The sequence below is a fragment of the Phacochoerus africanus genome, chromosome 15 (assembly GCF_016906955.1).
Source record: "Phacochoerus africanus isolate WHEZ1 chromosome 15, ROS_Pafr_v1, whole genome shotgun sequence".
In the NCBI taxonomy this organism is placed as follows: domain Eukaryota; kingdom Metazoa; phylum Chordata; class Mammalia; order Artiodactyla; family Suidae; genus Phacochoerus; species Phacochoerus africanus.
The window spans coordinates 39,329,776-39,351,485 of record NC_062558.1 but is presented as its reverse complement, the minus strand read 5'-3'; the positions used below and the strand labels follow the sequence as shown (position 1 = coordinate 39,351,485).

Below are 21,710 nucleotides of genomic sequence, written 5' to 3'. Positions count from 1 at the left end.
TAACTTTATATATACATATATAAATAATTTTTAAATGAAATGTTTGTGTCCCTTTGCTTCCAAATACCCTGATGTGTATTTCCTAGAGATAAGGACATTCTCTTCTGTAACCATAGTAAAATCCTCAAAATCAGGAAATTAGCATTGATATAATACTTTTTTTTTTTGGTCTTTTTAAGGCCACACCTGTGGCATATGGAGGTTCCCAGGCTAGGGGTCGAATTGGAGTTGTAGCTGTTTGTTTGTTTGTTTGTTTGTTTTGTCTTACAAAACTGTTTTTGAATCTGCAGACTGTTCAAATATTGCCAGTTTGCCCCAATATCCTTTATTTGGTTTAGGGTCACATGGTGCATTTACTTGTCATGTATTTTTAGTCTCCTTTAATCTGGAACAGTTTGCAGTGTTAATCTTCGTGACCTTGACGTATTTAAAGAGTTCAGACCAGTTGTTTGGTAAGAATATCCCTCAGTTTGGATTTGTCTGATGTGTTCTCTTGATTAGATTTCAGGTCATGTGTTTTTGACAGGACTGTTGCAAAAGTGATGCTATGTCCTTTCTGGTCCATCACATCACAAACTCCCTCTTGGTTTGTTTCACTCCTGGCGGGGTGTTAACTTTGATCTGATGATTAAGGTGTTGTGTTGTCTGTCAGATTTCTCCATTGTTAAGTTCCTGTTTTTTCCTTTTTAATTAATATCTTTTAGATGCTTCAGACTATATAGATGAACACTTTTTCATTATACTTTCTGCCTACCAGTTTCACATTTATTCGCAATTCTTACCAAGAAAAATGACCACTGTGACATTTGCACAGTGGCGATTTTCTGTTTTCATCATTCCCTTTTCATTCATTAGATGGAAGCCTACTATACGGAAGAGTTTTCCTTCTCCCTTATTTATTTATTTAATTTATTTATTTATGTCAGAGTGGGTTATAGTCCATTACTGTTATTTTTTTTTTAAGTTCTTTTTTTTTATTATTTATTATTATTTTTTTCCCACTGTACAGCAAGGGGGTCAGGTTATCCTTACATGTATACATTACAATTACATTTTTCCCCCAGCCTTTCTTCTGTTGCAACATGAGTATCTAGACAAAGTTCTCAATGCTATTCAGCAGGATCTCCTTGTAAATCTATTCTAAGTTGTGTCTGATAAGCCCAACTCCCGATCCCTCCCACTCCCTCCCCCTCCCATCAGGCAGCCACAAGTCTCTTCTCCAAGTCCATGATTTTCTTTTCTGAGGAGATGTTCATTTGTGCTGGATATTAGATTCCAGTTATAAGTGATATCATATGGTATTTGTCTTTGTCTTTCTGGCTCATTTCACTCAGTATGAGGTTCTCTAGCTCCATCCATGTTGCTGCAAATGGCATTATGTCATTCTTTTTTATGGCTGAGTAGTATTCCATTGTGTATATATACCACATCTTTCGAATCCAATCATCTGTCGATGGACATTTGGGTTGTTTCCATGTCTTGGCTATTGTGAATAGTGCTGCACATTACTGTTATTTAATTTGTTGTTTAAATTGTCCCAAGCATGTTGTAAATCAGCTATAATTAAAACAAAAACAAAAAACTGTCCCATGTTTGCCTGGTGGGAACCTTTTCAAGTTGGTTCCTGTGGTTTTTTTTGCTATGTTCCTATTTTTGATTACTTCCTTTTTCTTTTTTTGACACCACAGGATGATCTAGGTTCATCTCGTACTTTCCCAGCCATTTTTCAAAGGAGGCCTGATTCTTTTTATTTTAGCCAGGATCTGGGTACTGAGTGTGCTTGTTTGTACTCTTGTAATATTCTTTGAATTGCTAACTAGCTAAGTAATTATTGCTCTTGTCCTGCTCTCTCTGTTTAATCTTTCTCTAACTGGGAGAAACATGGCTTCCATGATCTGCAATTTATTTATTCATTTGCTCAACCCTAGTACACATGTAAGGTAGTTTGAGAATTGCTAACCTTTACCCCTGTCAGACTCAAATTTCCCAACTAGGAATTCCTGTCATGGCGCAGCGAAAATGAATCCGACTAAGAACCATGAGGTTGCGGGTTCCATCCCTGGCCTCACTAAGTGGCTTAAAGATCCGGTGTTGCCATGAGCTGTGGTGAAGGTCACAGACGAGGCTTGGGTCTGGCGTCTGGTGTTGCTGTGGCTGTGGTGTAGGCCTGCAGCTGTAGCTCCAATTAGACCCCTAGCCTGGGAACCTCCACATGTGGCCCTAGAAAGACAAAAGGCAGAAAAAAAAAAAAAAGAAAAAAAATTCCCAGCTAGGCAACTCTTCTTTGAAGGAAGTACTTCCACATCCCATAGGAAGCGTCCTTTAAGCTTCAGTGTACATAGCTCTGGGCCATGTTCTCTCAGGGTGAATCATACTGTAGGACAGGTTACCTTTAACAATTCTGTAATCACAGCGGAGCCAGGATAGAGACATAATAGTACAGGCTGAATTTGAGTTGTTGCCAGCAAGACTTAAATTGACCTGGTATGGCAATTACTGTTCAGTTTTTTCTTTTGGTCTTTTTTTTGTCTTTTTTGTTTTTGTTGTTGTTGTTGTTGTTGTTGTTGCTATTTCTTGGGCCGATCCCGCGGCATATGGAGGTTCCCAGGCTAGGGGTTGAATCAGAGCTGTAGCCACCGGCCTACACCAGAGCCACAGCAACGCGGGATCCGAGCCGAGTCTGCAACCTACACCACAGCTCACGGCAACGCCGGATCGTTAACCCACTGAGCAAGGGCAGGGACCGAACCAACCACTGCGCCACGACGGGAACTCCTTCTTTTGGTCTTTTTAGGGCTGTGCCCGAGGCATAAGGAAGTTCCCTGGCTAGGGATCAAATTGGAGCTACAGCTGCTGGCCTTCACCACAGCCACAGCAACACTGGATCCGAGCCACATTTGCAACCTGCACCACAGTTCACTGCAACGCCAGATCCTTAACCCACTGATCGAGGCCAGGGATAGAACCTGCATCCTCATGGATACTAGTTGGGTTCGTTAACCGCTGAGCCATGATGAGAACTTCTTTCTACAGTTTATTAAACATTTTGTTTGTTATTACTCTTTTAGGCTATCTTTGGGTGCATTTTGTGTTCCAGACACTGATTAGTTCCTGAAGATATGATAGAACAAGATAGATATGGCTGTTGCTTCATGAAACTCAAGTTTCACTAGATGCGAAGTTTGAGTTAGCGTGAGGCCAGGTCCCCATTGTCCTTTTTTTATTTGTTCCCCTGTTCTTATGCTTCTTCACATATCTTTCTTACTCACCCTGGTCCAATAAAAAGGTATTGGACCTTTTTTCATTTCTTTATTTGTTCATTTGTTTATTCATTTCCTGAATTAATTAAAGTACATTGTACTATATGCCCAGCACTGTTCCAGATCCTGGGAGTAGAAATAGTCATGTTCCTGTTTTATATCTGGAATCTAATATACAGCACAAATGAACCTATCCACAGAAAAGAAAATCATGGACTTGGAGAGCAGACTTGTGGTTGCCAAGGGGGAGGGAGAGGGAGTGGGATGGGAGCTTGGGGTTAATAAATGCAAACTATTGCTTTTGGAGATCCTGCTGTGTAGGAGTGGGAACTATGTCTAGTTACTTATGATGGAGCAAGATAATGGGAGAAAAAAGAATGTGTAAATGTGTGTGTAACTGGGTCACCATGCTGTACAGTAGGAAAAAAAAATTGTGTTGGGGAAATAATGATTAAAAAAAAAGAAAAAAAAAAGATTAAAAAAAATTGATAGTTCCTATCATGGCACAGTGGAAGCAAATCCGACTAGGAACCATGAGGTTGCTGGTTTGATCCTTGGCCTCGCTCAGTGGGTTAAGGATTTGGCATGGCCTTGAGCTGTGGTGTTGGTCACAGGTGCGGCTCGGATCTGGCATTGCTGTGGCTGTGGTGTAGGCCGGCAGCTGTAGCTCTGATTAGACCCCCAGCCTGGGAACCTCCATATGCCATGGGTGTGGCCCTAAAAAGCAAAAAAGCAAAAAAAAAAAAAAAAGAATTGGGAGAATATCAAACCATTGTTCATATGATTAAAAAAAGAAAAAAAGAAATAGTCATGTTCTTGAAATGGAAACAAATCTGTATGTTTGGAGTAGAGGGAGTCAGAGGGAGAGCATGAGATGTGTTGAGTGAGATTCAAGAAGTCAGCAAAGTCCACAGTTCGAGGGCACAAAGCTCATAGACCGTATTAAGGATTTAAAACTTTATCCCAAGGGAAATGGGAAATCACTGAGGATTCTGAAATAGATGAGTGACATGAAAAGATCTTCATTTTAAAAAGAGGGCCCTGGCTTGGGAGGGAAGAATGGGTGGGCAGGAGACTTGAGCAGCTGTGGGGTAGGGCAGTGTCCTGAGAATGGATGGTGGTTTGGGCAGTAGCAGGGCCTGTGCTGAGCACAGGGAGAGGAGAACGATTAAGAGCCTGTGAGCCAATGTGGAAGGGGTCAAGGTGTTTGGAATCCTGACGTTTGAACCCATTGTTGCTCCGTAAACTAGACAAGAGCATTTTCATTTTCTCTCTCTTCTTGCTCATGGCTTTTGGGCTTTTTTTTTTTTTTTTTTCTAATTTTAAGTTTAAGAATGTAACTGGAGTTACCTCACATGGAAAGATATTTAATACCAGATGATTTTACAGCCTCATAGTTGGTTCTCCTCTTAGCCTTGGCTGTGTGTCAGTTGGCAAGGCCATAGGATTTATTATAAACATTGCAAAAGACTTGGTAACCATGCTACATCATTGAATTTGGGTGGAGGATAGATTAATTTCAGATCATTTTTTAGACCTCTGAAATAAATTTCCCTCCATCCCCCCAAAACAAAACAGAGTGAAACAAAACAGTCCCACCCCTGAGAATTTTTCTTTTTTTTTTTCCTTTTTCTTTTTAGGGCCGCTCCCACGGCATATGGAGGTTCCTAGGCTAGGGGTCCAATCGGAGCTACAGCTGCTGGCCTACACCACAGCCACAGCAATGCAGGATCTGAGCCGCATCTGCGACCTACACCACAGCTCATGGCAACGCCAGATCCTTAACCCACTGATTGAGACCAGGGATTGAACTCACAACCTCATTGTTCCTAGTCGGATTCGTTTCCACTGCGCCATGACGGGAACTCCCCCTGAGAATTTTTCTTGATCTATAAGGTAGCCTGGGCTATCACAGTTCTGAGAAACAAATCCATCTGATTTGTGAATCAGTTTTATTTCTTGTTTTTCCAAAACAAGCTCCAGCATTTTTATGCTTTTCCTTGAGCTGATTTTTTGGAAATAGCTTGCTTGAACTATTTTTTTGAAATAATTCCTGTTCTATTTGTATTAATTATTCCTCATTAGAAAATACTTTTGTCATCATTTCATGTAGAAATATTCATTTGATTGATTTTGAATTTCAAGAAAGTAATGGGGGGAGAAATGAGTTGGAGTTTCAGTCACAGTAAGATGAAAAGGTTTTAGGGATCTACTGTATAGCAAGAGCAAGTAGGTAACGATATTGTACTATACACAACATTTTGTTATGAGGTTATATCTCATGTTATAGGCATATATTTTTTAAATCACAATTTGTCTTTGTTGGCTAGACTTCATTAATAGTTTTTTTTAAAATAATTGCTTTTCAAGTTTTTGCATAATTAAAAATGTCTGAAAATTGTTTTTTTAACATTTTTTTATTACTCAATGAATTTATTACATTTGTAGTTGTACAATGATCATCACAATCCAATTTTATAGGATTTCCATCCCACAACCCCAGCATGAACATTGATTTTTTATATGTAAAGGATAACTGAACTGGGAATAAGATTTTTTGGATCATCTTTTTCCCTCCATAGGATTTTTTTGAATTGTGTGGATGTGTTGGAGTCTAAAGTCAATTTAATTATCCCTTCATATGTGTAACTGACTTTTTTTGCCTGGAGATGCAATCTAGGCAGATTCTTTCTTTATCATTGATGTTTGGGAGATTGATTGTGAAGTTTTTTCTTTGAAAATGTAGATTCAGGAGTTCCCGTCGTGGTGCAAGGGAAACAAATCTGACTAGGAACCATGAGGTTGCGGGTTCGGTCCCTGGCCTTGCTCAGTGGGTTAAAGATCCGGCGTTGCCATAAGCTCTGGTGTAGGCCGAAGACATGGCTGGGATCTGGCATTGTGGCATAGGCTGGCAGCTGTAGCTCTGATTCTACCCCTAGCTTGGGAACCTCCATATGGCGAGGCTGAGGCTTTAAAAAATAAGACCGAAAAAATAAAAAAATTTAAAAAAAATTTTTTTAAATGTAGGTTCAGATTTTTTTTTCCTTTGAGATTTTAAGAACTTTTTTTGGGGGGTCTTTTTAGGGCTGCACCCGAGGCATATGGAGGTGCCTTGGTTAGGGGTCGAATTGAAGTTATAGTTGCTTGGCCTACACCATAGCCACAGCAATGCTGGATCCGAGCTGCGTCTGTGATCTACACCACAGCTCATAGCAATGCAGGATCCTAACCCACTGAGCAAGGCCAGGGGTCCAACTCCCATTCCTCATGGATACTAGTTGGGTTCATTAACCACTGAGCCACAACAGGAACTCCAAGAACATTTTCTTGTATTGTGTCTTAGAGTATTTTTTCTGTTTGTTCCCATCTTTAGCAATTCCATAAATATCAAATCTCATAATAGCTTTCTCCATCACCTTTATGTACTTTATTAATAGTTTAAAAATACATTTTCTTCTAGATTGCTTACAGTATCCCTTTCTTTCTTTCTTTTTGTCTTTTTAGGGCCGCACCTGTAGCATATGGAAGTTCCCAGGGTAGGAGTCGAATTGGAGCTGGAGCAGAGAGCCACAGCAACTCAGGATGCAAGCCATGTCTGTGACCTACACCACAGCTCACAAGAACACCAGATCCTTAACCCACAGAATGGAGCCAGGGATCAAACCCATGTCCTCATGGATACTAGTTGGGTTTGTTACCACTGAGCCACAGAAACTCCTGTCCCTTTCTATGTTTTTAGTTATTTTATTTTTTTGGTGTCTATGACTAGATTTGAACATATTACATTTCACGTTTTTTCTTTTTTCTTCTTAAATGATTTTTATTTTTTTATTATAGCTGGTTGACAGTATTCTGTCAATTTTCTGCTGTATAGCAAAGTGACCCAGGTTAGGGGTCGAACATACATATATACATTCTTTTTTTTTTTTTGTCTTTTTGCCTTTTTTAGTGCTGCTCCCACAGCATATGGAGATTCCCAGGCTAGGGGTCTAATCAGAGCTGTAGCCGCCAGCCTACACCAGAGGCATAGCAATGCGGGATCCGAGCTGTGTCTGCAACCTACACCACAGCTCACAGCAACGCCGGATCCTTAAACCACTGAGCAAGGCCAGGGATCGAACCAGCAACCTCATGGTTCCTAGTTGGATTCATTAACCACTGAGCCACGATGGGAACTCCTATGCTCTTTCTTGAGAAAGATCTTGTCTATAAATTCTATGATATTAATGCAAAACTATTGGTCTTTATCTTTTTCCTTTATTTAGTTTTCTTTGTGTGATATGTTATCTCTCTCCATCTTTTGCTCTTTGCTCCCTTTTTCCTTTTTGTACCTTTCCCCTCTTTTTATTTAGGTCCTGTGCTGACCCTTTCTTTATCAGCTGGTCCATAGCAAGAGGAGGCAGGGTGGCTGAGGAGGTCCATGGCTTTGATTGGGTTTGTTGTCTCAGATGCCCTCTCACTTTTGCCCTGAGAGCACATCCATAAGTTGGTGTCCAGGGAATCATTTTGACTCCTTGCAATGCCTGCATAGTCAGAGGGGTTAATAACGCTCTCTCTTACCCCTCTCCTTCAGGACATCTCAGCTAGGAGGGTGGCAGTGGTTGGCAGCAAGGGCCCTTCAGACTGTGGGCCTCTCTGCTGTGTTGAGCTGGTCTTGACAAGTCTCTCCCAACTTCTCCTGTGGTCTGCCATTGGCTCCCCCATGCCCCTCAGCCTTTCACTTGTGGAACGGGACATTCAGGGGTTTCTTTTTCCTGATGCAGTCTGAGTGGATATGTATTGCTTCTCAGCTTCCTCTTTATTTTGGTCCAGCTTTCACAGTATTATAATAAAAAGAAGCTTTCTAGTTTGTAGATTGGAATTGTAGCATTCCTTTGTTTTATGTGTAATAAGATTTTCCATTTTTTATTAAGCCGTCATTTTGGTGACTTTTGAGCAAGGAGAGGAAGCAGAAACTTCACTGGTAGATTTAAATTTATTTTATGGTTTACATTTTATTTTTTAAAAATTAGGAGTTCCGTGTTGGCTCAGTGGGTTAAGGGTCTGGCATTGGCATTGTTGTGGCTTGGGTCACTGCTGTGGTGTGGGTTTAGTCCTGGTTCAAGAACTTTCACATGCCATGGGTGCAGCCAAAAAGAAAAAGAAAAAAAGTTTTAAAAATTCAGTACCAGGAGTTCCTATTGTGGCTCATTGGTAATGAACCAGACTAGTATCCGTGAGGATGCTGGTTTGATCCCTGGCCTCGCTCAGTGGGTCAGGGATCCGGTGTTGCCCTGAGCTGTGGTGTAGGTCTTAGACGAGGCTCAGATCCCATGTTGTTATGGCTGTAGCGTAGCCTGGCAGCTATTGCTCCGATTCAACACCTGGCCTGGGGAGTTCCATATGCCGCATTTGTGGCCCTAAAAAGCAAAAAAAAAAAAAAAAAAAACAAGCAAAAAAAAACCTGTACCACACCCATAACCAACATTTCTTTCAAGTCTTTTTTCTTTCATAAAAGCAATCAAGTGTAACAGGTACTACTGAGATTCCCTTAGATACACACCCCCAGGACCACCTTTCATCTCCACCCTTGGAACCCCAAGGTAGTCACTAGCCTTTCAATCAATCTCTTTTTGTAAATTTTATCTATCTATCTGTCTACCTATCTATTGTCTTTTTAGGGCTGTACCTGCGGCATCTGAAGGTTCCCAGGCTAGGGGTCAAATCGGAGCTATAGCTGCCGGCCTACACCACAGCCACAGCAACGCTGGATCCATAATCCATTGAGTGAGTCCAGGGAGCGAATCTATATCCTCATGGATAATAGTCAGATTAGTTTCCACTGAGCCACGATGGGAACTCCTCTTTTTGTAAATTTTAAAATACAAATACAGATATCTATACACAATATATAACATTGTTTTTATATGTAGAATATTTAGTAAGATAGTATTGTACTCTTTCATTGTTTCGCAATTTGTGTTTATTTTTCCATTTAATATTTTTTTAAAAATTGTATTGGAGTGTAGTTGACTAACAAAGTTGTCTTAGTTTCAGGTGTACAGCAAAGTAAATAAGTTATGTATATATATCCATTCCTTTTCAGGTTCTTTTCTCATATAGGTTATTACACAGTATTGAGTAGGTTACCCTGTGTATACAGTAAGTCCTTGTTTCCCATCCATTTTGTATAAAGTAGTGTGCTTATGTCAGTCCTAACCCCCTAACTTATCCCCACCCCCACCCTTGGGGTTTCCTCTTTGGTAATCATAAATGTTACCTCTTTGGTAACCATAAATTTGATTTCAACAGTCTTTGAGTCTGTTTCTGTTTTGTAAGTTCTTTTGTATTTTCATTAGATTTCAAATGTTAGTGATCTCATATAATATTTGTCTATGACTTACTTCACTTAGTATGATAATTTCTAGGTCCGTCCATGTTGCTGCAAATGGCATTATTTCATTCTTTTTTCATGGCTGAGTAATATTCTAGTGTGTGTGTGTGTGTGTGTGTGTGTGTGTGTGTGTGTGTGTCTCTGTGTCTGTGTGTCTGTGTGTGTATGTGTGTGTGTATCTTCTTTGTCCAGTCCTCTGATGATGGACATTTATGTTGCTTCCATATTGCTGTGATGAACATTGGGGTGCATGGGTCTTTAAATTATGGTTTTCTCCGGATATATGCTCAAGAGTGGGATTATAGGATTATATGGTAGTTCTATATTTAATTTTTTAAGGAAGCTCCATGCTCTTCTCCATAGCGGTTGGACCAGTTACATTCCCACCAACAGTGCAGAGGGATTCCCTTTTCTCCTCATCCTCTCTAGCATTTATAGTTTGTAGACTTTAGAATGATGGCCATTCTGACTGGTGTGAGGTGATACCTCACTGTAGTTTTGATTTGAATTGTCTAATAATTAGTGATGTTGAGCATCTTTTCATGTGGTTTTTGGCCATTTGTCTCTCTTTGGAGAAATATCTGTTTATTTTATTTTATTTTTTTGCTTTTTAGGGCCACACCTGTGGCTTATGGATGTTCCCAGCCTAGGGGTCTAATCTGAGTTGTGGCTGCTAGCCTATGCCAGAACTACAACAATACAGGCTCCAAGCTGCGTCTTTGACGTACACCACAGTTAGAGGCAATGCTGGATCCTTAACCCACTGAGCAAGGCCAGGGATCTAACTCACATCCTCATTGATCCTAGTCGGATTTGTAACTGCTGAGCCACGACAGGAACTCCAAGAAATGTCTGTTTAGATCTTCCGACCATTTTTTAAAATTGGGTTGGATTTTTTTGTTTGTTTGTTTTGGTATAAAGCTGTATGAGATGTTTCTATATTTTGAGGATGAATCCTTTGTTGGTCACTGCATTTGCACAGATTTTCTCCCATTCTATAGGTTGTCTTTGGTTTTGTTTATTGTTTCCTTTGCTGTGCAAAAGCTTCTAAGTTTAATTAGGTCCCATTTGTTTATTTCTGCTTTATTTTCATTACTCTAGGAGGTGGGTCAAAAAAGATATTGCTGCGATTTGTGTCAAAGAGTGTTCTGCCTGTGTTTTCCTCTAAGAGTTATATAGTATCTATCTAGTCTTATGTTTAGGTCTTTAATTCATTTTGAGTTTATTTTTTGTGTATGGTGTTAGAGAGTTTTCTTTTTCTTTTTTTTCTTTTTTTGTCTTTTTGCTATTTCTTGGGCGGCTCCTGCAGCATATGGAGGTTCCCAGGCTAGGGGTCCAATCGGAGCTGTAGCCACCGGCCTACGCCAGAGCCACAGCAAAACGGGATCCGAGCTGCGTCTGCAACCTACACCACAGCTCACGGCAACGCCAGATCGTTAACCCACTGAGCAAGGGCAGGGACCGAACCCGCAACCTCATGGTTCCTAGTTGGATTCGTTAACCACTGTGCCACGACAGGAACTCCGTGTTTTCTAATTTTATTCTTTTACATGTAGCTGCCCAGTTTTCACAGCACCACTTACTGAAGAGACTGTCTTTTCTCCATTGAATTTTTTTGCCTCATTTGTCATAGATTAATTGAGCATAGGTGTGTGAATTTATTTTTGGGCTTTCTATGCTGTTCCACTGATCTTTATTTCTGTTTTTGTATCAATGCCATACTGTTTTGATTAGTATAGCTTTGTGGTGTAGTCTGAAGCCTGGGAGCCTAATTCTTCCAGCTCTGTTTTTCTTTCTCAGGATTGCTTTGGCTATTTGTAGTCTTTTGTGTTTCCATGCAAATTTAAAAATTTTTTGTTCTAGTTCTTTGAAAAATGCCATTGGTAGTTTGATAGGGATTGCACTGAATCTATAGATTGCCTTGGGTCATATAGCCATTTTGGCAATGTTGATTCTTCCAATCCAAGAGCGTCGTATATCTTTCCACCCAACATTTTGTATGAAATCCATTTTGATACACACACACACACACACACACACACACACACACACACATTTTTCCTCTTCATTGCATGTTATTTTGTGATGTGAATACATCACATTTATTTGTTCTCTTCGTGAACACTGTTAGGAATGTTAGGAATAGCGCATCGCAGGACATCCTTGTCCAGCTCTTCTATTCTTGTGCATGAGTTTCTGAAGAAGTAAATGTTCAGGGTTATAGACTATATGCCTCTTTTTATCATCACTAATTAGTGAGTACTATCAGTTCTGCCTAACTGTTCACCAAAATGGTGGCATGACTTCACCCTATGACCTTCAGCAAAGGGAAGTCACTGCTGTACATCAGTATTTGATAATGGATCCCCTTTCTTTTCTTTTCTTTTTTTTTTTTTAGGACAGCACCCATAGCATGTGGAGGTTCCCAGGCTAGGGGTCAAATCAGAGCTATAGCCGCCAGCCTACATCAGAGTCACAGCAATGCCAGATCCAACTGCATCTGCGACCTACAGGACAGATCATGGCAACACTGGATTCTTAACCTGCTGAGCAAAGCCAGGGATTGAACCTGCATCCTCATGGATGCTAGTCGGGTTCATTAACCGCTGAACTGTGATGGGAACTCCTGGATCCCCTTTCTGATATTGGCCCGTTTCTTGAATAATCCTGTAATGAAGGCAGCATTATATAAGGATGATTACTTGATGGATTAGATTTCCAGAACTGTTTGTTTCTGGGTGAATTTAGGAGAAAAGAGTGATAAATCGTGTAACCAAGAGTCCTATCCGATGCAGTTCACTCTCTATCTGAGATGAGATTACATTCTACCAGTTTTTTTTTTTTTTTTGCCTTTTTCCCTTCAGAGTATCATTAGGCTGAAAATAAAGTTTTAAATGTACTTGGGTTTTTTCTGAGGTAGGGGTGGCGTGTGGAGACCATATGATAAAATGTATTATTCTGATAAGAGTGTTACCATCTTTTGTACCTGTGTGCCATTTTTACTCAGAGTACATTTATTTCTGGAACTCTTTTCCCACCTGTTTACTTGAAAGTCATTAAATGTGTTACAAGTGAACTATGAAATGATTAGATGCTAATATGACAGAGAAAGTGTGAATTCTCTCTTAGCTCAGAGACAGATACATTTCGTTTGATACAGTAAATTGTTAATGCATGAGCCTCTGTTTCAGAATTGTATGGTTCAAGAGTCCTTTTCACCCATCTGATGTATTTACATGGAGGAGGCCACTTCCCTAATATTTGGTCAATGTGCCTGTATTCAGGGTCCAGCTTATCTATCTGTCCAACTCTCTCGCTCTCTCTCTTGTATTTACTTACTTTTCGTGAAATACCTTTTTTATTTCTTCATTCCTTCAAAAAAGTCACAGTTCCTCATATATGCAATCTTTCCCTTTTCAGAAGAGCAAGAGGAAAGGGCACGAATATACAAATATTAAGTACTCCCTAACGGACCAGGCAGGCGGAGAGCAGAGCCCCCTCCCGCCTTGTACCCCAACGCCATCCTGCGCAGAGTAAGTAGAAATGAAGGAAATTCTCTTTACCTGAACGTAACCCTGTATAGAAAAACCTAAGAAAATGACAGGTCTTTGCGGCACGTGCCTTTCTTTGGTGCACATTATTGTTGTCTGACTGATGGTGAGCGTATCAGTGGCTATCTCAACTAAATTTTATTTATTTTTTATTTACTTTTGCTTTTTAGGGCCGCACTCGTGGCATATGGAGGTTCCCAGGCTAGGGGTCTAATCGGAGCTGTAGCCGCTGGCCTCCGCCAGAGCCATAGCAATGCAGGATCCGAGCCGCGTCTGCAACCTACACCACAGCTCACGGCAGCGCCAGATCCTTGACCCACTGAGTGAGGCCAGGGATCGAACCAGCAACCTCACGGTTCCTAGTCGGATTCATTTCCACCATGCCACGATGGGAACTCTATCAACTAAATTTTAATTGACTTGATCTTGAAGGTGCTACACTAGCCAGGAGTCTATGGGCTTATAAATATATCAAGTGCTGGTTCTCCAAGAAGAATCTAATTGTTCTTTTGATGGCAAGGGGATTGTTGCAGAGGTAGGTAACACCTGTTTTGATGTAAGACCCTTTGCTACATAAAAATAAGCAAATTAACGATCAGTGTGTCAACACGATCATGATCCGCTAATTTTCCAGAGTCCACAGAAATCAACTTGGTGTTTAAACCAGGGATTAGCACACTTCAGCCCCCAGGCCAAATATGGGCCACAGCCTGCTTTTGTACAGCTTGCGGATGGCTTTCAAAGGATTATTAAATACCCCCCACCACCCCACACGCACGCACACACACAAAGCATAATACATGACAGAGACCGTGTGTGACCTGCAGAGACTACATTTTTTACTGTCTGGTCTTGTACAGAAAAATGTTGCCAACTCCTTTTTTAAACTAAAACGTGATAGGGAAACATTTGTTACGTCGATTATGTGAATAGCAAATGTAAGTTATTATTTTTCCATATATTCTAGAGTCAGTCTTTGGTATAACATTTACTTTTTATTTTCCCCTAAGAGTCTTATCTCTGTTTGCTTCTAATGTGGACTTTTAAACCCCTGCTGGCTTTAATACTCTATATAAACGTTTTTGATAACATATATGAGGCTTATATTTACATTCACTTTCTATTTAACATTGAAATGAAATTATATAGCAAAAATATTCTGTCCACCAAGCTGCCTCTTCCCTCTGCCTACTTTTTTTCTCCCAGTGGACTGATGGGGAAAGTTGATATTTTCAGTTGCTCTCTGCAGTAATTTGCAGTAGAACCAGCACATCAGTGCTCCGAGTCCTTGCCAGAAAGCCTTCCCCACATGTTGGTGCAACAGAATTAGCTCTGACAATTCCCACATTACTGGTGGCCTGCCTGTGGCTGACTCCATTCCCATTGGCCCCCTCGTAGGGTGCAGGCCCTGGAGACCCCGGACCTTCTGCTTGTTTCAGCTTGTCCCTCTCAGGCCAGCCCACAGCAGGCCCTCCACCCAGGAGCCCCAGACAGCTTGCCAGCTTCATGCTCATCTTCATGTAGCAATACTGGGGGCAGAATGGATCTATAGTCCCTGCCTGACTGTTCCTACCCTTTGCCTTCATGGAGCCCAAGCCCATTGGGATCCCTCTGCTCACTGCGAATACTGCGCACAAGCCCATTGGGATCCCTCTGCTCACTGCGAATACTGCGCACAAGCCCATTGGGATCCATCTGCTCACTGCGAATACTGCGCACATGTCCCCACTGTCTAACACGAGGGCTGACTCTGTGCCTTGTCACACAGGCCTCCCTTGTTCCACCCTCGTGGAAAACAGCATTCCTTCCTCCAGAGCCCAGAGAGCACAGGGGCTCAAGGCTCTTACTTCATAAGTATTTTGCCATGTGTCTGTCTGATACCTGTCTCTGGGATGTCAGCACTGGGGGCAGGAACTGTGTGTCATATCAGGTCCCCCAAAGTGGAGTATGTGCCTTATGACTATCAGGTAAGCTTGAACAGTAGGTCTGCATTTTTATTAACGTCTTCTCCTTTCTCTTTTCAGAATGAGAGAAGATAATGCTAGAGTCTATGAAAATGTGGGTCTGATGCAGCAGCAGAAAAGTTTCAGATGAGAAGACTCGCCAAGACTTCAAGCACAGAAATAGGTATTTCAATGAAAGCGCTCTTTGGTTAATTATTCATATCATTTGTGGCATCTTGAAGCAGGCAAATAATTTGTGGACTGTTTGTGGACCACAGTTGAGTTTTTCAAACCAGCCTCCTTTTTCTTCTTCCTGAATTTCTTTTTCCAAGCTGGATTCATTAAACATTGAAATCAGATGCAGAATTAAGTCTGGGAAGGACAAGTTTAGCTCATATGGTTGATACTGGTGAAGAAGAGCAGATATCACCATTCCTGCAGTTTTATTAGGGAAGGTTAACCTGAGCTGCACTAAGAGATAATCTGTAGGGACCTGGGGAGTATGGGGACACAGCACTGGATGGCTGGGGTCGGGATGCCTGAGTTTTCACCCCAATGGGCCTCTGACTGCCCGGCCATGTGACACAGGGCACTGGATTTCCTGGGCCCCTGACTGGCTCAGCCCCACATCCCTTCCAGCTCTGATACTGGGAATCCATCTCCCTTGTCCGTCAATCACCTTTTTAGACGGTGACCTAAGTGTGTGACACATGTTTAAAAGATAAGTTAGAAACTCATAGTTTTTAGTATTTTATGTGGAAATTCCCGTTTCAATGAGTAGTATATTTAAAAGCTTTCAATTTACTTTCAAATGGTTTAATGCCTTGACAAGCTCTTAGATGTATGCTCCTTACACAATCTAACTTATTTCTTTCCCAGATGTGGACTTTCACCCTCTCCCTGAAAAGATCAAGAATAGATGCAAGAACGTTTACATGAAGAATGAATTTGAATTTGGGAGGCTTGCATTGTGGTTGACCAACTACCTTTTGATAAGCAAATTTGAAACCATTTAGAGACCACTGTATTCTAACTCACCCATCCCTGATTTCCAATTACTCATGTCCTCAGATAAGAAGAAATCATCTCTACAATGTAGACAGTGTTATATTTTATGGAATTTTGTTTTAAACCGAGGAAACAGTTAAACTGTGCTTTATATTTTACAGATGATAGTGATTCAAATTTTAGTTATTGGCATTTTTTTCTTTTGATAACCTCAACAGATTTAATTTTTCCCCCCTCTTTGTGGGGGATGATAGGGCACTTGTAGGAGGAAAAATGATTTGGGGTAATTAATAGCATCCTATTCTATAGAAGTGAGAACAGTTTCATTTATCATCACTTATCCAGTAGTGGATAATTCATTTTGATGGCCTCTTATTTTGGCTAAATGGTAATTAAGCCAGTGTCCCAGATTGTCTGCCTTTGCATTGCCGTTGAAAAAAATCATGGGGGGAAAAATCCTGGGAACTTAGGATAAAAGGTATGCTTTTAGCTGTTGACCAATTACCATTCAGCCTGTTGACTGAGAAAGTTGTGGTGGGAAAATGTTTGCCATCTTTTCATTTGAGTAATTGTCTTGTATTTAGGAAAAAAATGCATCTGTGGATAACCAGTTTTGGATTATCATTTGTTGTGGATGAACCACCCCAAAACTGAGTGGCTTAAAACAGCAGCTTGCTTTTCCCCACCATTCTTCAACCTGGGCTGGGCTCAGCGGAGCGGTTCCTCTCCTTGTCATGCTGGTGGTCAGCAGGATGGCTGGGCCTCTTTGTCTGCATGCGATTCTCAGGTCTCTCCTCCACATGACCTCGCCAGTGGAATACCTGGATCACATTCATGGCAGCTCAGAGGTCCCAAAGGTATAAAGCAGTAGTGGCCAGTCCTTCTTAAGACTTAAACCCAGAAGTGTCTCAGCATCACTTCTGCTGCCCTCTAATGATGAAAGCCAGTTCCAGACTGAGCCCAGATTTGGGAAGAGGGGATTGCAGCAGGATAGGAAGTGGAGGTGAGGTTCATTGGAGGCCCCCAGTGAAACAGACTGTCAGAACCAGTGCCATGGAAAAACAACTAAAAACAAGTTAGCCGAGGTAGAACCTGCTAGTGACCTTGGGAAGTCGAAGCTGGTTATGATAGCTGGTGAAAGCTGGAAATCAGACAGAAACAAAGGGCCTTCAGCGAGCTTTTGGAACCAGTTCTGCTGGTTCTCAGCATATTTTCTGAACCATCACTTGGGGAAACTGGTTTCTTAAGGATTGACGTGTTTGGGAGGGCAGAGCATTTGAAAGCAGAACCACCTCGTTGCTGCGGCCCCCGCAGAGGGAGGTAAGTGGGGTGCTTTCTTCACGCCAGGGGATTCAGTCGGGCCCCACACCCATGCATGCAGCCGGGTGCAGTGAGGAGGAGCAGTCGGAATGAGGCCACTAGACAGATTGAATTGCAGTAGCTCATTTTTGTTTTAATCAAGCAGTGAGATTTGCTAACGTTCTACCTGAAGTGCCTTCTCCAAAGACATCCCTCTTTGCCCTGTGTGTTGAGTCACCATTTCATGAGTGTATTTCAATTAAAGTATCATTGGTGGACTTGTAAAGATAGTAAAATGCCCCAGCAGCTTTGCCGTTAAGTCATGGTCTCCTTAATCGGATTCTTCTTGCTTTGTCTCCTGAAAAGGAAGGACTAGGTCCGGCTCAGGTAGTAGTTCCTTTCTAAGGTCTTTTCCTCCCTGGAAACCCTGAGGCCTTTTGGGGAGAGCCTGGCTGCTGTTTTTACAGACAAAGTGGACGTAGATTCCTCACCCCACCCCCACTTCCCACCCCCCATCCATTGAACTTGGAATTGCCTCAGAGCACAGGTGTAAGAGGAATGTAAGCGACTACTGTCTTCTTGTTAAGCCTGTAAAGAGAGATTCCAGTTCAGTATTTGCAGCAAAGATCTTGAATCCTATTATTTTTATTGCATCGTCACATTGAATGGTTCTCGTTTTTTGCCTTGACTTTGTGGTAATGTTTTGACTCTGGACTTTGGGGGCAAGGTCTTTCACCAGCATACAAGGGTTTGATTGTACAATATATCTGCTGCATTAACGTCTCTGCCTGTAGCGTAAGATCAGTTGTTTTTGCACTCGGAATGGAAACACCTGATCCTGGCCAGCTTCATTTGCAATAGGATGTTGATTTCATTTAGATTTCCCTCCACGAAGTCAGCAAGCTATCATGTGATAGAAAGTGATGCCAAGACAAAATTGTAATAGGCCCTAGGTTGCTAAGGTTTGTCATGTGTTGGGTAAAGATGATGGCAGGTTCTCAGATACGATAACATGGTATGGATTCAGGTGGAGGGGCTGTGAAGATGGGGGGGGCGGGGGAGTGGGGCTCGAGGTGTTAGAAATAGTGGAAATGAAAGTTCCAAAGAGGTGGTTTCTGAGGAAGTCAGAGGGCCTGGGGCCAGAGCAGTCAGTAATAGTTGAACAGGTTACCTGGAAAATAGGTTTGATAGGTACATGTATGCAGTCTGCTTCTGGGTTGCTGGTAGACATTAAATTTGCACAATATCCCATAGCTGGCTAAGTATTTTAAAATTGTAAGCATAGGATTTTATATTTGGGGTGAAGAAGCTATCTGGCACATGGTATTAGGGTTTTTTTTAAGAAGCCAAATTTCACAGTCTTAATAGCTTTTTTAAAAAAACCAGACGCCTCATATCTAGGGTGTGGCCCTCTTGAAAATTCTGGTCATCTCTCCCTTTGAAATCAGCGACATTTCAAACGTGGCTAAACGGGGGTGAGAAAACACATGTATGAGTTTCTTGGTATTGATGTGTTCTTCACGGAGCCCAGTTGCTTTGGAAGAGCCAAGAAAATCATCAAGATTATCTTTAGGGTCTTTTAAGGGGTTATCAAGGGTTTACTGGGGTTTTTAAGAACTAATATAATGTCTTGGGTTATTTCCAGTTCAGAGGAATGTGGAAAAAGGTATGCAATTGTGAAGTGTTTTGTTGTAGTTTATTAATATGTAAGGGAAACTTAGACTGTAGACATAAGTAAAACCCAGTGGAGTTTTTGTTTTCTGTATGTTGTTGGGGAATAAAGTTTTATATAGCAAGCACATGGCCTCCCTGATTTCAATATGCCTTTATTAGGATCTTTCTTAGCCCCTAATTTTGTTGAAATCTTTTTCGCTCTTCCTCCTGAAAAATAAGCTCCAAAATATAGTTTATTGTATCTTCCATCCTTTAAAAGTTTGATTCTTTTTCACTACGGGCAGTTCACACAAGGCAAAAATATTAAACAGTTGGTTTCAGTGTGTTGTATAACTTTGCTGTATATCAAACTAATTTTTACAAGTTTTCATCCTAAACCTCAAATCATGTAATTAATAATTTGCCTGTTTATTTATGACCTAATTGTGATTCTTTTATTAATAAAAGCTAATGGAAAAGGATCCTTTAAGCTGATGACTAGACCTACAGTTAATTTTCCTGCAGTATATGAAGTATTGTACCAGAGTATTAAAAGATATGTAATATTTTATTGATAAATCTATCCTTTAAAAGGAATACGTTTTAGGATGTCATCATTTTGATGTGAATCATGTAAATGTTGATAATATGCACTGTTTATTATACATTTAGTGTTTCAGGAGATTCACTTAATTGCCTTTTTGCCCACGTATATTATGTAGTCTTTGCAATTGTTTTTAAAAAAAAAGACATTAAAAAAAATAGTTTATGTAGAGAAACATTAGTGGATGTTAATTGTCTCCCCACCTGTATTTATGGGTGTTAGTTCAACTGCTTTGCTAGTTGCAAAGCCGTATTATCAGAGTAAAAGTGAATTTGTAAACTGTATGAGAACTAAAAGTTAGGAATAAAACCATTTTCTTATATTATGGTATTTGTCATTTACTTCATCAGAAATTTCCAGGAAAAACTGGGATTACAGGTTCCTCAACCTCTTAGACTGGTGAAATGACGACATTTAGCAAGTTCTTAACGAAAAGGGAACATGGAATACAGAACAAATCAATCAGTTCCTCAAGCATTTATTGAGTGCCTGCTTTATGAGTAGCTCTGGGAGACAGAAAGGGAATTTTATGTGGAAGAACTTATGAGTAAGTGGCAAATAAAAAGTATGTCTGTGTAACGTATACAGGAAATGGTTAGGAAGCATACAGAACTGAATGTAAATAGTACTGAGTGGGGATACGAAATAGAGAGATGATAAAGGAGGCTTGTAGGCGGAGGAAATTCTGTGCTGTAGTACGTCCGCTCTTCCCTTTAGAGTAGATTTAGGCCTCACGCCTCATGCAGAGAGGGCTGTTTGTGGCTTCTGACAGCACTGCCCTGACACTGGCAGAGAGAAATCATTTTTATAAATAGCAGAACAAGTAGATATTGGTTCTCTGTTATAACTCTAAGGAGTGATTTGTATTACTCTCTAAAATACTCTTGCCCTCCTCTGGGTCTTCGCTGAGTCCTTAACATGTGTAACGAGGTGCAGCTGCTTGGGTGGCGAGTCCAGGCACAGAGCGAGTCAGGAAACAGGGAGCACCTTGAAAGGCCAGGTCTGCGTCTGTACTGGTCACTAGGGCTAAGCGGCAACTGAAACAGATGTGGTGACATCGCCGTAATGGAGTGAGGCCTCATGCAAGTCAGAATGTGGTTAACTCTACTCGCGATAAGGACTGATGAAGATGCAGGACCCAAAGACCAAGCTGGAAAGGTAGGAATTCCATAGCCAGAGGACCTCTACTGGATTTCATGCCGTGGTTCATGGTGGGTACCCTGTGGCTGTCAGAAGTGCTCTGTACACTGTTGGCCTGGAAAGCCCCGTTCCCGGTAAGCCTTCCAGAAATCCTGGGTTGTACACTAGAGGACAGTGGCAATGTCTTGTCTTTTACTTGTCATGAAAGAACCTTCTAGTTTTCTCTAATTTCTACGCATAAGAAAAGTCCCTAAGAAAATGTGTAGATACCTTGCATACTGTGTGGAATGGGGAACTTTAAAAGGGAAATGGGGGGCGGAGGGTGGGGGGGAAGAGTTCCCGTCGTGGCGCAGTGGTTAACGAATCCAACTAGGAACCATGAGGTTGCGGGTTCGATCCCTGCGTTGTCCTGAGCTGTGGCGTAGGTCGCAGACACGGCTCGGATCCCGTTTTGCTGTGGCTCTGGCGTAGGCTGGCAGCTACAGCTCCGATTGGACCCCTAGCCTGGGAACCTCCCATATGCTGCGGGAGCAGCCCAAGAAAGAGCAAAAAGACAAAAAAAAAAAAAAGGAGGGGGGGGGAAACAGGGAGTTCCCTTCGTGGCTCAGCAGTTAATGAACCCGACTAGGATCCATGAGGATGCAAGTTGGAGCCCTGGCCTAGCTTAGTGGGGTAAGGATCTGGCATTGCCATGAGCTGGGGTGTAGGTCACAGATGGAGCTTGGATCTGGTGTTGCTGTGGCTGTGGCGTAGGCCAGCAGCTGTAGCTCTGATTCGACCTCTAGCCTGGGAATTTCCATGTGCTGCAGGCGTGGCCCTATAAAAAGCAAAATAAATAAAAGGGAGACAGCTTATCAGTGCTCTGTTTTTGGGCAGAAA

The 21,710-nt window shown here is 41.5% G+C and overlaps 1 protein-coding gene across 2 annotated transcripts in view; it reads left to right on the top strand.

Annotated features, from left to right (window-relative positions):
- The window catches only part of PTPN11 (protein tyrosine phosphatase non-receptor type 11), a 91,284-nt gene extending 71,271 nt beyond the window's left edge, over positions 1-20,013 (top strand). For both annotated transcript variants that reach the window (XM_047759668.1, XM_047759667.1), the window contains exons 14-16: positions 13,054-13,166; positions 15,209-15,311; positions 16,007-20,013. In XM_047759668.1, the coding sequence (XP_047615624.1) occupies positions 13,054-13,166; positions 15,209-15,278 (183 nt within the window). In that variant the 3' untranslated portion in view covers positions 15,279-15,311; positions 16,007-20,013. The remainder of the gene's footprint in view (positions 1-13,053; positions 13,167-15,208; positions 15,312-16,006) is intronic.
- The last annotated feature ends 1,697 nt before the right edge of the window (positions 20,014-21,710 follow it).